Source organism: Delphinapterus leucas, chromosome 1, assembly GCF_059928025.1.
Source record: "Delphinapterus leucas isolate spDelLeu-1000000601 "Yukka" chromosome 1, BTC_Dleu_Yukka2, whole genome shotgun sequence".
Lineage (NCBI taxonomy): Eukaryota > Metazoa > Chordata > Mammalia > Artiodactyla > Monodontidae > Delphinapterus > Delphinapterus leucas.
Genome location: NC_143129.1, coordinates 163797784 through 163813383, shown reverse-complemented (window position 1 = coordinate 163813383; position 15600 = coordinate 163797784). Strand labels below are relative to the sequence as shown.

The 15600-nt window shown below is 47.7% G+C and overlaps 1 protein-coding gene across 1 annotated transcript; it reads right to left on the bottom strand.

Annotated features, from left to right (window-relative positions):
• Positions 1 to 131: 131 nt before the first annotated feature.
• Positions 132 to 13472, bottom strand: LOC149750796 (CUB and sushi domain-containing protein 2-like). Its single transcript, XM_089914008.1, has 3 exons — positions 12877 to 13472; positions 1418 to 1556; positions 132 to 519 (listed from the first exon to the last, which is right to left on the bottom strand). Exons 1-3 carry the CDS (start codon positions 13295 to 13297, stop codon positions 132 to 134), a joined length of 948 nt encoding a protein of 315 aa, XP_089770134.1. The 5' UTR covers positions 13298 to 13472.
• Positions 13473 to 15600: the final 2128 nt, after the last annotated feature.

Genomic DNA, 15600 nt, shown 5'->3' with positions numbered 1-15600 from the left:
AATCAACAAGCTCTTCCAATTGAGGCATGAGCGATGAATGCAGGTGATGAGAGAGGGCGAGGGAGCGGGAGATGGCATCTCACTCCAACATCACCATCTGTCCCCAGAGTGCCCAGCATGGTGGCGCCCGGTCATCTGCACACAGAGGGGGACCTTCCATTCTTTCTAAAGTTGAGCTCTGAGAGGTGCTGAGAACAGGCAGCACCTCCCGAGGAGCACAGCCTAAGTGAGAACGCCACGGCGACGCGGCCGAGCGGGACCTCCTGGTGGAGCTCAGCCCTCGGTCCTTTCCGCACACAGCCGACCCTGTCACTGGCGCCCCGACACTCACTCTCATAGCGGAGCTGGAAGCCGATGTCCGAGTGACTCTTGTCGGTGGAGAAGAGGAGGTGGAGGCAGTTGCTGGTGCTGATGAGGAACTGGGGCACCTGGGTCCCGTGGTAAACTCCGATCAAGGGCGCCGAGTGCGTCCGTCCATCTCGCACTTCCAGAGTGTCATAGTTGACCTCAGTTTTAAATCTGCCGCAGATGGAAGTGAAGACGTCTTGAGAAACTTCATTAATTTGCAAATGACAAAAGGCCCTGCCTGACCTGGGCTTCAGGACAAGGGGATTTTGGCAGGCTGGGAGATTTTAGTATAATCTGCACACATTTACTGGAGATGTGGGAGGACCTTCCCTCCTGTGTTGAACCCTCCTCCTCCTGTGGTTGGAGGTGGCTTTCCCAGTCCTCTCTGTGGCCTGGGCTGTGACCCATCTTCAGACCTAGAGGCACAGTGACTAGCCTCTTGGGGGTCAGAATGTTCTAGGCCAGGGGTCAGTAAACTACAGCCCCAGGGCCAGTTCTGGTCTAGAGTCTGTTCTTGGCTGGCCTGAGGGCTAAGAATGTTTTTTACGTTTATAAAGCAGTATTTTTTTTTTTTTTTAAAAGCAAAGACTATGCAACAGATATCAGCAAGTGTCCCATGAAACCTAAAGTATTTACTACCTGGCCCTTCACAGAAAAGTTTGCAACAGCTATTCTACACCATGAACGCTTCGTCTAGAAGAAGTTTGTGTTCATACTTGGGTGGCTACTTCCCCCACCCGAGGGGCACAGCCAGGGTGGGAGTTAGAAGTGGGGCATATGAGCACGATTCGGGTCAGAGGTGAGAAGACCGCCTTCCCACACTGGAAATGCTCCTCAGATACTAACAGTCCCCTAAACATCACAGACCCCGCTACTGAGATGGAACCAAGGCCAAGGGCAAAGCCAGTGCAGCCTGTCCCCACCCCACCCAGGGCAGCCACTCGAGTGTTCTCTGACCTCGTTGACGTTCCAGCATCGGTGCTGGTCCGTCACCCACCCCAGCTTCCCTCCCACACCACCGCAGAGATATCACTCCTCACCCCCACCCCCAGGTTGTGGTTACAAGCACCTGTCGAAGGTGATTTTGATGGGGTAGCCTGGCTGGGCTTCAATCACCCAGGCACAGCTCAGGGCATCCTTGTAGAAGCCAGGCCAGCCCGGAGACAGGATGGTGCCGCTGGGCGAAGTCAGATGACCGCCGCAGGGAGCTGGGGGGACAGAAGGGAGAGAAGCAGGTTTCTTGGGGGGACAGATAAATAAACAAAAAAATCTCTCTATAAAACGTGTCTGCCAGCAAGTACTGTTTTTGTTTTTATGGAGAATTACATAAACTGTATAAACTGTGAGCTCTGTCTTTTGGGTCCTTTACGGATATGCCCAGTTATATCACTTGGAGTTTTATGAAGGGCCAGAGGGGAGGAATGAAAAGAATCCTTTAAACAAAGTCCTTTGCCATTCTAGTGGTGCTGAAGTACAACTAATATTTGGGTCACACTGGTTCTCTCTTTGCTCCTGACTCAATCATCAGGCCTCTGGCAGAGGCATAAGCCCGGCCCACCCTGGCACAGCTGGCACCCGGTGCTCTGGCCCAGGAGCACACAGCCCGCTCCGCTGTGAGCTCCCTGAGCGCAGGGGCCGTATAATTTGTCTTATGTCTTGGCACACGGGTGTCCCTCAGTGACCACTGCTTGAATGAATAAATGAGTGGATGGAAGGATGAGCGTAGTCACGGCAGGTAAAGCCACAAGACCCCCAGGGTTCAGGCACCCCTCACGCTGGCTCTGAGCTTGCAAACCCTGTTATCTCAGTCCTTTGGCCTCTCTCTGCCCATGCTCCCATCCCTTAGTTTCCCATTCCATTCTCTCCCATCTTTCCCATCACTCCTGCCTCTTCCTGTAGCCAGACCCTTGGCCCTGTGGTGGTCATTAGAGCTGCTCCAGTGCTCTGCCTGCAGGCCACGTGGCTGGATCTCATCGTCCACCCTTTTGTGTCCATGTAGGCAAGGCCACGTGACTGCCTTGACCAATCCATCGAGGGGGGAAGTGATGCGTGTCCCATCCACACGGGAACGTGAAGAGCCAGCGTGTGACCTGCAGCTTGTGACTGTGAAAGTCTAGAAGGAAGTACCATCAGCCTGGGCCTCTAAGTGACCCTGAGGAGAAGAGCCCCGTGACCCAGGTTACACATGTAGCCTGAGTAGTCTGCGTGAGAGCGAAACTCCTGTGTTTAAGCCACTGAGATTCTGGGGTTGTTTGTTAGTCTAACCTCGCCCACCCTGAGAAGGCACCTCCCTCCCCTCACCACGAGCACCAAAGCCACTGCCGCTGTCACCACCACGGCCGTGGACTGAGAGCCCGCTCCCGTCACACGCCGAGCTTCACGTGTCTACCATGTTTGATCTTCACAAAACACAAACCCTGTGAGGAGGGTGCTATTATTTACTCCATTTTACAGCTAAGAAAGTGGAGCCTTATGGAGAATCAGTAACTAGCCCTTGCTAACTAGGGTTAGCAAGTGGTAGAACTTGGATTCAGACCTAGGAAGATAGCATAAAACCAGAGATCGTACCCTAAGCAGCATCCCAGTTTTAAAAGAAACCCTGCTTCCTTGGGATCCCCTTACTGCGGTGCTACCAGATGCCCAAAATGCGCTGAACAGGACTGGAAAGGAAAGGGGATGAGGAGCTCCCAACACTCCTATCCCTGCAAAATTTTGGCAAATTTCCCCAAGTAATCATAAAACACAGGCAAATGTACCACACCTTTCCTCTCTCAATTCTGCAGCATTCCTGAAAATATCTAAAATAACTGTCAAGCATTCTTAATAGTAAATTCTATTAGAAAGTTTAACTAACAAAGAAGACAAAAGAATAATAATGATGTTAATAGTAGACAACTCATACCGATGACTTACGATGCTACCTGCTTTACACGTGTTATCTCATTAAAAAAATTTTTTTTTATTGAGGTAGAAGTCACACAATATAAACCATATTATTTTAACCATATTTAACTGTTCAGTTCGGTGGCACTAAGTATATTCTCACTGTTGTGCAACTCTCACCATCATCCATCTCCCGAATTTTTCACCTTCCTAAACTGAAACTCTGTCCCCATGAAACACTAACCCCCCACTCCTCCTCCCCACGCCCCCCACCCTCCCGCCCCTGGCATCTACCAAGGTATTTTCTGTCTCTATGACTTTGACTATTCTTGGTACTTCGTATAAGTGGGATCAAACAGTATCTGTCTGCAACTATTGTATGTTGGAATGTATTTTTAAGGTTAACTTAATATTTGTCCTGCAAACAGACTGTACCTTCTTTTTTCCCCCCCTGTGCTATACAGTAGGCCCTCACCAGCCATCTGCTTCATACATGGTAGTGTACATACGTCAGTCCCAGTCTTCCAGTCCATCCCACCCAATCCATCCCACGTGTTATCTCATTAAAATGTGCACCGCATTTATGAAGTTGTCCCCATTTTACAGAGGAGAAAACTGAGGCTAAGTAGGCTGACAGACTAGATGAAGAGCTAATAAAGTTAGAGCAGAGCTTTAACCTCAAGACCTCTGTCTCCAAATCCCCCTGCAGCATGACAAATCCTCCTGCAGCACGACACCAACAGCTGATAGGTATGAACTCACTGCTAGTGAGTTTACTATGTGTTGGGCTTAACGTGGATTATCCTTGTGACAACTGCAACATTAAAAGGTATATAACCATTATTATCCTGATTTTATAGGCGGGGATTATTATCCCATTTTCAGTAAGTTGAGGCTTGGGGAACCTGAGAAATTACATAGCACCTCTATCAAACACTGAAAGCATAAATTGCCTATAGGTATTGTTATCTCCTGAGTAACCTGTTTTCAAAACCCATCCATCCATGGCACTGAAACTAATACTTTGCTCTACTCTTCCAATGGACTTGTGAGACCTTGGAGGTGGGGAGGGGCATGCCTGCTGCGTGTGCCTGGGTTCCCAGGCAGGCACAGAGCCTCAGAAGAGAGTGGGGACTTTCTCGTGGCTCCCATTCAGCACAGGCCCAGCCTCTTTGGTTGCTGGACTGTGATGTTGTCACTCACTTTGCAGGAAGCCATAGATCACAGAGTCACTGTTGCCTGACAAGGCTACTCTCTATTCAGTCTTATACATCAACAAAGCCCTATCTAAACTTTCCAGAGAAGGAAACTCAAATCTTTCCTTTGTTGGCCACCATTTTGTTTTCTTTCTCTGCTGTATCGTTTTATCACTATGGCTAGTTCCTCTCTTCTCTGCTCAGGTGATTGGCAAACAACCTGTCCATTCATTGAATCCTTCACTCTCTCTAGTTAATCTTCATATCCCAGGGTGGTGGCTGCCAGGCTGGGAGAAGGAGGGGAGGATTCCTAAGTGCAGTGTCTCTTTAACATTTGAGACGATGCTCAACCTCCCTCTTACTGAGAAAATAAATACAAATCAAAATTCTACTGAGAAATTGTTTCTCATCCATCAGGTAGGGAAAAATGCAAAAAGTCTGATGACTCGTGAAGCCGAGGGAAAGCAGGAATTCTAGTACTTTCCTGCTGGACATGCAGAAGAGCACAAACCCTATGCAGGGAAATTTGGTAGCATCCAGCAAAATTCATAGGCATTTATTCCCTCACCCAGCAACTCTACTTCTAGAACTCTATCCCAAAGATACACTGGCAAAAATATGCAAAGACATATATATGTACCAGGCTACATAACGCAGTACTATTTATAACAGCCAAAGAATGGAAACAGCCAGAATGCTCAGCAATAGGGAGCTGACTAAATGAATTGGGGTAATCAACAACAGGGACAATTTATGCGGCTATAAAACAAGAATAAGGAACGTTCTATATAATGTCATGGAGTGGTCCCCAGAATATTTTATTAAGTGAATAAAAGCAAGATACAGCAGCAAAAGCAAGGGTAATGATTCCATTTAGCTAAGAAAAGGGTGGGAGACACACACATATTTTCTCATATTAACAATCAATGAAAGGGCAAACTCAAAATGCAAAAGATTACCTAGGGATGGGGGGAGGGGCCAGGGTAGAGAGGATAGAGATAGAAGTTAGACTTTCTCAGAATATACCTTCTTTTAGAGGTTTAGCTTTGGAACTATGTAAATATTTTACATAATGAAAAAAGATTTAAATGTGATAAGCAATTTCTCAAATCTTAAAAGCAGTGTAAAATAAATGAATATAATACTGTATCAGTTGGTAGCATAATCACACATGAAGGAACTAGTTAAAGAGATTTTCAAACACAGCAATTTGATAGTCCATCCCTAGTAGGATGTACAGACAAGAAGAATTGAAAGGAAAAGCACACAAATGATTTTCAGTAATCGTATTGCTGTTGGTAGTATTGGTATTACAATTTGAGACTCCTGGGTGTATATTAAGGAATATGGGAAATTATGTTGGTGTTGAGAACCTGGATTACCAGCAAGAGTGAAAGAAGATACAGATACGACATCAAGGAAGTTCAGTGAAAAAGAAAAAATGTTCCTACATTGGAAATGAAATGAACCCATGATGCATTTTATCTTTCAAAAAGTATTTCTTAGCTCCGTTCATTGTAAAGGCTTAGAAATGAGGACCTACTCAGTAATAAGCAGAGCCAGTGCCCAGATTCTGAATATCATTTCTCACTAAAAGGAACCAGGACTCCTTGGAGAAACAGCTGATTTTAGGTCAGGGACAGAAAATGTACAAGATGAGGTTGGGCCAATTTCAAAAGGCTCCCGCCGGCCAATGGGATGATCTGAGCGTTGACTACAGTAATAACTGCAATGGATTTAAATGCATAAAATATGTTTCAGTCCTTTGGATTGTAATGCTATTAAAAAAATGTTCAACTTTGGAAGACGTTAGAGTCAACCCATTCATACGAAAACTGGTAAATAAAGGAAAATAATTAAGTATTTCTCCTGTCTTTCCTGTATGAACTATACCACAGGGTAACCAAACAGTTGATCAGGGCAAGTTTTCCGTAAGTATTCCAGCTTATAAAAGAAGAGATGGAATGTTACCATTTTGTAATCTCTAGGCTATGATCACTGATGTCTCCTAACATCACCCAAAGAGAAACAACTAGACATTACATGCATCTGATGGAGGCATAGAGCCCTGCCTGTAAAATATTCTGGCCAAACACCAGAACCTGAATCTGATTAGGCTTCTAGAACTTACTGCCAATTAAAGGAAATGTAAGAGAGAGAGGATCATGTTAAACAACCTCCTAGGGATGTAATCGCCAAAATCCAGACTGCAGGAGGCTACTCAGGATAAACAACCTGGCTTCCTCAACAAAAATATCGCAAGAGGGTGGGAAGACACCTACAGATTAAAAAGGACTTGAGACATACAGCCTCACTAGGGCTCTGACTTCTTAAAAAATACTATGAAAGAAAGGGATAGATAATCATGAAAAGTTGGTTGTATTAAGCAATTATTTTCATAATTTTAAGATAATAGCACGGTGGTTCTGTTTCAAGGAGTTCTTTTCATCCATTAGAAATATACACTAAAATGTTGTGCATGAAATATTATGCCTGAAATTTGCTTCACAATAATCCCAGAGCAGGGTAATGGTGGGAGATACTGGTAATGCAGAGGGTATGAATGAAATGAAATAGGCCGTGAGTTTATAATTGTTGAAGCCAGGTGATGGGTACACGGGGTTCGCTATACTATTCTCTCTGTTTGAAATTTTCCATTAAAATTGTTGGGGTGAAAAGAAGGATATACATATAGATACACACACACACACGCACACACACACGGAAAAGACAAAAAAAGAGGAGAGGGTCCTGCCTTGAACAGAGAGAAGAATTCAGCAATAAGACAAAAGAGGTACCCAGTGCCTTATCCCAGTGCCAGGCACAGAGTAGGTGCTCAATAAATAGTTTGTGGAAGGAACGAAATACTGCATTGTGTGCCCCCTCAAATTCACAGGTTGAAACCGTAACTCCCATGTGACTGGCTTTGGAGATGGGCCTTTAAGGACATAACGACAGTGAAATGAGGGCATAAGGATGGGACCTAATCCAAAAGAACCGGTGTCCTTACAAGAAGAAGAAACATCAGGAGTGCACGTACACAGAGAAAAAGGCCATGTGAGGACACAGCAAGAAGATGGCCATCTGCTAGCTAAGGAGAGAGGTGTCGGGAGAAAGCAACCCTGCCGGCTCCTTGATCTTGGACCTCCAGCATTCAGAACCATGAGAAAACACATTTCTGTTGTTTATGTCACCCATTTTGTGGTATGTTGTTATGGCAGCACGAGATGGCTAATGCGCTGGGTTTCTGAGGAGGGGCTGGTGCCCCTGTGAGGGAGGATCCACCTCTCCTGACCTTGGATGCTATAGTTGTACGAGGCAAAGGGCAGTTGGGGGTGGTGATGGGATAGAGTGATGCTGGGAACTCACGCTCCCTGAGCCCTCACTGGCCGCATGCTAATTGATGTGTGCTTCTGCTTTTCCTGTATGTTCACCCTCACAGCAAACTTTAAGGTGGGTACTGGCATTAGCCTCATTTCCTAGTTGAGGAAACGGGTACAGAGGGCTTAGGTAACTGGTCCAGAAACACACAGCAGGGAAGCAGCAGGGCCAGGATTTAAACCCAGGCAGTCTGGCTCCAGAGCCTCCATTTCTAACCACTACGGGTGGACGTGGGAATGCACCCCCTCCCACCCCCACCCCCACCCCCGACTACTGCCCTCAAAGGGGTCTCGGTGTGAATATCTAGAAGCAGTGGAAGCTTCTCCCTTGACTCCCTCCAGCGCTGCCTCCCCACTACCGCCCCCCGCCCCCCCATACCCCTCACCACCTATCCTCCACCATTCTATGGTAGAGCAAAAGGAGAATGAACTTTGGAGTCAGACCGCATTTGGTGGTTCAAAGTGATCGTTTGGTATCAAAATATCTGGATTTGAATCCGGACTCTCCCGTTCACTTAGCTGTGTGATCTTGGTCAAGTTACTTAACCACTCTGCTTCAGTTTCCTTATCTGTGAAGTGAGGATCATAACGGTACCTCCCCTGTAGGGTCATCATGAAGATGTAATACAACAGTGCGTGTAAAGCAGTTGGCCTAGTATTTAGCACATAGTAAGTGCTCAATTATTACTAGCTGGGTAATCGCAGGCAAGTCAATTCACCTTGCTGGTTTGCAGATTTCTCATGCATAGAGCATAATAATCTTTCTCACAAGAGTGACAAGAAGATTAAATGAAATAATGTTAGAAACTCAGTAACTACCCTTCTCCCTCAGAGGCCTAAATGAACTACCACCATCACTTAGACTCCTCTTGTGGGAGTGGGGAGAACTGACCTTTCTTTTTTGGAAGACTTTTTAAAAAATTATAAAAATAACACATTTATTTTACATACAGAGAGAAAAAAATGTGGACGTGTCTACACCAAAGCGTTACGCCATTTTTCTCTGGGGAGTGGGATTAGGAAATGAATATTTCCACTTTAACTTTATTGCACTTGTGTATTGTTTACATTTTTTACAACTACCAAGTATTACTTTAAAAATGAAAATACATACACACTGTAGATAATTTATCTCCTTTTTTCCCATGTATTTCTTTTAAACAGCATATTTTTTTAAACCCAGTTTGAGAGTCTTTGTCTTCTAATAGGGAATGTAATTACCTTTATTATCATAACTGATACGTTTGTCTTACTGCTGTCATTTTGTTTTATGCTGTCCATTTCTCATGCTTCCACGTGGTGTCCTGTTTCCTTTGTCTTTTGTGACAGGCAATATGTTTCCTTTCGTTTTAATTTTCTACTGGGATATGGAAAGTAGAAAACCTGCTTGTCATCCTATTTGTGGATGCTTTTAAGTCTTTTACAAATATGTTTGAAATTATATTCTCTCTAGTGATATAATTCAAGAAAAATACAGTAACGGGGTAGCCAAGAGCCTGGGTTTGGATTCTGGTTCTGTCACTTACAAGCTGGGAGGACCCTGGGCAAGTGACTTAGCTTCTCTGTGCTTTAATGGGACAATAACAACACCTGCTACCTAGACTGGTACCTGGCTGAAATGAGGTGACACCTGTAAACCACCTACCGTAGTGATGTATAATTAGTTCGTTCTTCCTTAAAAGAGACAAGGAAGAGATGAATGCGGGGGTGAGAACCATGCGTTCCTTTGTAGCTGTTTCACTACTTGGAAGTCTTTCTTAGGAAATTCCTGATTTTAAACATATGGATCTCTTATGTCCTCTGTTCTGTAGGTCAGGGGTCAGCAAACTACAGCCCGGGGGCCAAATCCGACCCATTCATTTCTGTTTGGTCAAAGCTGTTTTTGCATAACGATGGCAGAGTTGAGGGGAGATCTTAGGGCCCTCAAAGCTGAAAGCACTTCCTAGCTAGCCCTTTAAGAAAAAGTTTGCCGACTTCTGCTTTAGATCAGCTAGATGATCATCCTTCTTTCTAAATTTAGGAGAAGAAGCCATTTTCTCCCTTGTCCTTTTATAGCCTCTCAAAAGCTAAGAGGCTTTTAGCATATATTAAAAGATTTTTTAAAAGTCCATTAGCTTCCACATTTAATTGTCCACAAGGTGGGGATACTTAATCAAAAACAAAGCTAGAAAAAATGGAAAGACAAAGATGCTGATTACAAAGCAGGGTTCTTCCAAGGCTCAACCCAGGAGGGAAAGGGGCCAAGGAGGGGCCAGATTCCAGGAGCTTCTTACCCTGTCTGCTCTACGGTTTCAAGTCCAGAATTGGCCACCCTAGGTGGCGTCCGGCTCTCACTCTGGCTCTCTAACCTGCTGCTCCCCAGGTCTCCGGAAACCAGGTTGGTATCAAATGCCCATCATTCTAAGAAGACTGAGCAGACTCCCCTTGTGCCAAGTCAGCATCTCTCCAACAGGCTGCCCCCTTATCTCTGGTTGTCCACTGTCCCCCAACCTAAGCATTTTCCCCTCCAGGGACAGAACGAATGAGACAGCTCTAATTTCAAAATTAAGACTCAGCCTATGAAGCAGTGAACCGCTTTAAGGTCCTTTAATGAAGGTCGAGTTCTCTTGCACATTCACTCATGGTCTGGAGTGGTTCACTGCACCGGCAGAACTATGGTCTAGGAGCACCTGATTCAGAAAAGTGGAGGAGGGTTCTGTAGTTACCAAGTCGTGATCCCTCTCAGGGGGGTCAACTGCACTGGGACTGAGCCCCCACAGGCTCAGGGGCACTGTGGTCTGGGCTTCTGCCCCCGGAAGTCCTATAGTCTTGGTTGGGAGATAGGGCCAAGAATCTTGGAACTGGTAAAGAAAAATGTAGTCACGGTGAGACCAAATATCTGATAGGGTGGTCCGGCGGTGGCCCACAGAGCAAGGGATCCAGGAGGAAGGAGAGATCAGGTGAGTGGGAGACAGCAGGGAAGATGTCCTGGGTGAGATGGACCACGAGGAAAACCAAAGAAGTCAGAGGAGGTTGACGAGCATGAGGGAGAATGGGGGGCCCAGCTTGTAGGAAAGGTGAGACCACTGACCGACAAGCCCCCAGACCCTGGGCTCTGCCTCACCCCCAAACAACCCCATCAGACACGAGTGGTTATGCCCCTGCTGCCGACAAGGGAGCCACCCAACCCATCGGGTCCACAACTGGGAGGGGGCAGAGACAGGAGTTTCACGGTTCCCTGACACCAAAGCTTATGCTGTTTCCAAAAGTGCTCGCTCTGCTGGGTAAAAACAGCAGAGGAGGTTGTGTGGACGTGGTTGTGTGACCGTGGAGGGCAGGAAGACGCCTGTTTGCGTCGCGGCTGGAGCAGGCACCTGGAAGGACGAACCACCACGTGATCCCCCGAAGTGGACCGATATACACCTGATGATGTCAGGGATGATGAAAATCAGTGGCTACCACGCTCACAGCCAACGCTGACTGAGCGCTGCCCCTCTGCCAGGCACTGCTCCAGGGGCGGTGCCTGCCCACGACCACCCTGTGAGGGGGCTCCCATTATGAACTGCACTTTACAGATGGGGCAGCTGAGGCACAGAGAAGTCAAGTAACTTGGCCCCGGCGACTCAGCGGGTAAGTTTCAGGGAGGAGACAAAACGCAGTCTGGTGAGAGTCAGGGCTCTGGAGGCCATGAGGGAGGCTCTAACCTAGTTAAAAAGTCATTCATTCATTCATTCAGTGATTGATCAACCAGTATTGACTGAGCATCTAGCAGGCATCAAGCAATATGCCAGCTGTGGGGATACGAGCCCAAGGAAGATTCCCTAACCTCACGGAGCTTACACACCAGCAAGAGCATGGCTAACACTTATGCTAGGAACTCGCTCTCTGCCAGGAAGTGCCCTTTACATGTGCATCTTATTATCATCTCCCCACTTGTTTTTTAGCTGAAGAAAAACAAACAAACCAGAGGCTCAGAGGGAAAAAGGCGACTAGCCAGGATTCCAGCCCAGGTCCCTCTGACTCGACGGCCCACCTTGACGCCACCCTCTCTGCCTTGGACCCTGTGCCCTTGGTGGTCTCTCCTCCCCGCTCCCCCTGCCTGTCAGCTCTGGGGCAGCGGTCGCCCCGAGGCACGCCTCCCTCGCTGCTCTGCTCTCCTGCCCTTCCCCCTTGCTGGCCGGGGTGCTTGGATTTGGGTCTGGGGACTGCGTATAGAGAGGTCCCTTAGGTCGCTACCCTCTATCCATCACGCGAGGTAAGAGGAAGGCGCTTTCTGGGTCCCAGAAGCAGGGAACTGCAGCCCTTGCCTCCACTGTCACTGCCTTCAAGGGGTCTGTGGGAGACTCACTTTTCACCCATTATTCACAAGTATTTATCGAGGGCCTATTCTGTGCCAGGCATTGTGCTTGGTGCACAAGTTTTACATAATTCCTGCCCTTAAGAAGCTTAATTTGTGTTTTCCATGCCTGCAGTTGGGGGGACCAGATGGCTAGCCTCTGAAACTGAGTCAAAACCTGTCTGCGTGGCAAGGCAGGACTGAGGAGACACCATAACAACCCCTGTGCTTGCTTCAAGCTGTGTCTTTTTTCTGGCTGGTCTGCCCCTGGTCTCCTGGAGATTCACTGCAAGGATTATCAAGGCAGCATTTAACAGGGACACCAAGGCCAAGCCTGGGAGATGTCCCAGGGAATTGGGGGAAATTAGCATGTGGAGAAGGAAAGAGTGGCAGGCAGCTTGAAAGACACGCAAACTCACAGCTCTGCCAACACTGCTTCAGGCTGATGGAGCTCCCCTGTGCAGGAGCTGGGAGCGGGGCTCCTAATGGCTGTGATACTGAGAGCATTCCCAGTTGAAAGAAGAGTGTTTCTGATGCCTGACAGTCTAGAACCAGCATTTCTCCTGTTTAATCTCTGGTTATAATTCAAATATCTGTGCATTGTGGTTCTATAAAGCCCCGGCCATTCTGGGGTGAGGATGAGAGGGTGGTCCCATGTCCTGGGAGAAGAGGACGACTGGGGTTTGGGCCACTCGGTCCCCCTCCTCAGCCTCTCCGGCTGACAGCCCCGGCCCCCGGCCCGGCAGGCACGCACCTTCACACCGCAGCACGGCACTGTTCCAGACCACGCTGCCCTCCTTCAGGATGCAGGTGATGGTCTCTGAACCCTGAGTCCCGAGGAAGCCTTCATCGCAGAGGAAGGAGATGGAGCTTCCCAGCTGGAGGCTGTCACCAAACCGTTTGCCGTTTACTGGAACGCCCGGATCTGGACACTCATTGTGTCGAAAAGCTGTGTGGATACGGGTCAAGGATGGGATTAGACAGAGCTGGCGTGCAGATGGACCCCCAAAGAAAATAAGCTTCATTATCAAATAAGCTCCCCCACTTCCCCAAGAGCCTGGCATGCTGGGGGGAGAGCTACATAACCTAGAACCACACTGGGCACAAAGAAGGTACTTGTTAAACTTATCTCCTGCCTTCCTGAGCACCGAATCCAACTTCTTTCTAAAGCACATTTATAGATCAGGCAGCGGGGCTGTTTCTCCTGTTGGCTCATTTACACCAAATAATGATTCTGTGACGTAGGTATTATTACCCCAGTTTACAAATGAGGAAACTGACCCTCAACACGGTTAAGGAGCAGATCTGTGTCCTTAATGTCAAATCCATTCCATGCCTCCCCACCTTCAGATAGCTATGGGATCATTTATGTTGCAGGAAAACCGGGCTCTAAATCCTGTGACACTAATAGATACCAAGCACCATAAAGTAGGTGCCCTGGAATTAACCCTGTCTGAAGCCATTCCCTTCATTTCCTCGCCCCTTGTCAGGCTGCCTCTCACTCTGCCCAGACAATTGCTAATACCATGGTGGTGGTGGTGGGGGGTGGGGGGCGGGAGGAAAGAGTCAGAACACTTGTGGGTTTAATCAAGCTCTGCCTCTTATTAGTTACATGGTTCTGGGCAACTTATGTAATCTTGCTGAGCCTCTGTTTCCTAACCTATAAAATGGGCCGTTCTGAGATAGGAATAACATGAAAGGTGATTCGAATTTGCAAGTGGCGAATGCTTGGTAAGCACCTGACGGGTGGTCAGTGCCCCTTAAGTCTGTGCTCCCTTCCTTCTTCCTGTTCCCAACCTTCCTCCAACAGGGGTGCCCAGTTCTCACACTCCAGTCTGAGGCCACGCCCTATTTGCATCCCTGCTGTTTTAAGGACGGTGGCTTCCCAGTGGAGACCAGGCTCCACGGCTGCGAGGGCATGGGCCACTTTAGAGGCCTCTGAGATTCCCTAGTGACCGAAACACTTGCACAGTCAGAAACAGAAGCAGCCCTGGAGGCTGTCAGGTCATCTTGCTGGAAGCAAACCTGGTGATCCTTCCTACTGAAGCTGGGCTGAGGGAGCATCTGACACAGAGACGATCTGAATGATCCCAGCTGAGCCCTGACCCCCTTCCCTCTGAAATGCAATCTTAAGTCAGCCTAGACATCAGTCTCCCAACCTTTCCTCATTAGGAACTTATGACCATGAGCTTGCCCTCACATTTAGAAACATGGGGTGGGAAGAAAAGTGGCACTTGGGGCCCATAAGTCCAGGCGTTTGTCTATTCAAAACCCTGTCAGTCACACAGACACACACACACACACACACACACGTGTACACACTGAGCAGGGATATGCAGCTATTTCCAATACCTTGAAGCAAATGCTCTAAGTCAAGGATTTAAACACTGCCCAGTTCTACCTGTGTACCTTTTCAATCTGTTTCCTGGCAGGTGAAAGGGGACAGACCTTAGCTTAGGAAGTTTCTGTTGCGGGGTTGGCAGTGATGCCCGCAGGATGCCCCCACAGTAGGTGCTGAGTAAACAGCAGCTACTCTCATCTTTGTCCAAAATACTCACGTGGAAGAAGGTTTCCTCCAAGGAGCTCTGGAGGTGGAAACAGGATCCCTGAGCCTTGTTACTGGGACACAGATTTCAGGTCATCGTGAGGGGAAGCCCCGAGTGTTCTCTAACTGTGGAGAGAGCTGTCTTGGGGGCGGGGGGATGCGAGCTCCCCGACATTGGGCAAATTCCAGCTCTTCCCAGACAATCGTCAGTTGGGACGTGACTGAGGAGATGCACGTCCTGCGGGGGAGACTACACTAGTTCCCAAACACTTGCCTGTGGACTGTGGCTCACTAGCTACATCAGAATCACCCCAGAAGCCTGTAAAAAATGTAGATTCTAGGGCCTCACCCCTTAGAGATTTTGATTCATCAGGTCTAGGATGGGGCTCAGATTTTTAAAAGTTATTGCTACCTATCCATCCCACTCTATCTGTATTAATGCACAGAAAATTACCTGTAATGTCTGTAATAGTGTTCACCAAATATTGGCAAGAATCATCTCTGGGTGGGGGGATCTAGGGTGGTAGTCAGCATTTCTTCCTTGGCCTGCCCCTGTTTTTTGATTACTGGCGTATTGGATGTGTATCATTTTTACAATGGTGGAGGAACCTTCGAGAGGGATGCTGGGTAAGAGCTTGATCATCAGGTCGGGTTTGCTGCTTTCTGCCTCTTCCTCCTGAGGATTTGGCATTTGCTCCTCTCCTGGAAAGTGGGGACCTACTAGGATATGGTTTTCCTCGGAGACTATGAGTATTTGTTTCTGACCCAGGTCCTCCATCGGTGTATCCACACCTGCTTTGAACCTGTAGAGTCCTCGGCCCTCCCCATCCTGGATAAGTCGGCTTCCCTGGGACAGCTCTCACCCTTCTTTTTCCCACTCCCATCAGGAGGAAGAGCATTTAGCCATTCATGGATCTTTCCATTCAATAAATA

What these genes read in the sequence shown, in the direction of transcription:
- LOC149750796 (XM_089914008.1), bottom strand. Translation starts at nt 13,297, where the DNA reads ATGTGCTTTAGAAAGAAGTTGGATTCGGTGCTCAGGAAGGCAGGAGAT. An exon ending in TGCCGTGCTGCGGTGTGAAG is followed by an intron (nt 1,557 to 12,876) that starts GTGCGTGCCTGC and finishes CTGTCCCCCCAG; the next exon opens with CTCCCTGCGGCGGTCATCTG. An exon ending in ATCAAAATCACCTTCGACAG is followed by an intron (nt 520 to 1,417) that starts GTGCTTGTAACC and finishes CATCTGCGGCAG; the next exon opens with ATTTAAAACTGAGGTCAACT.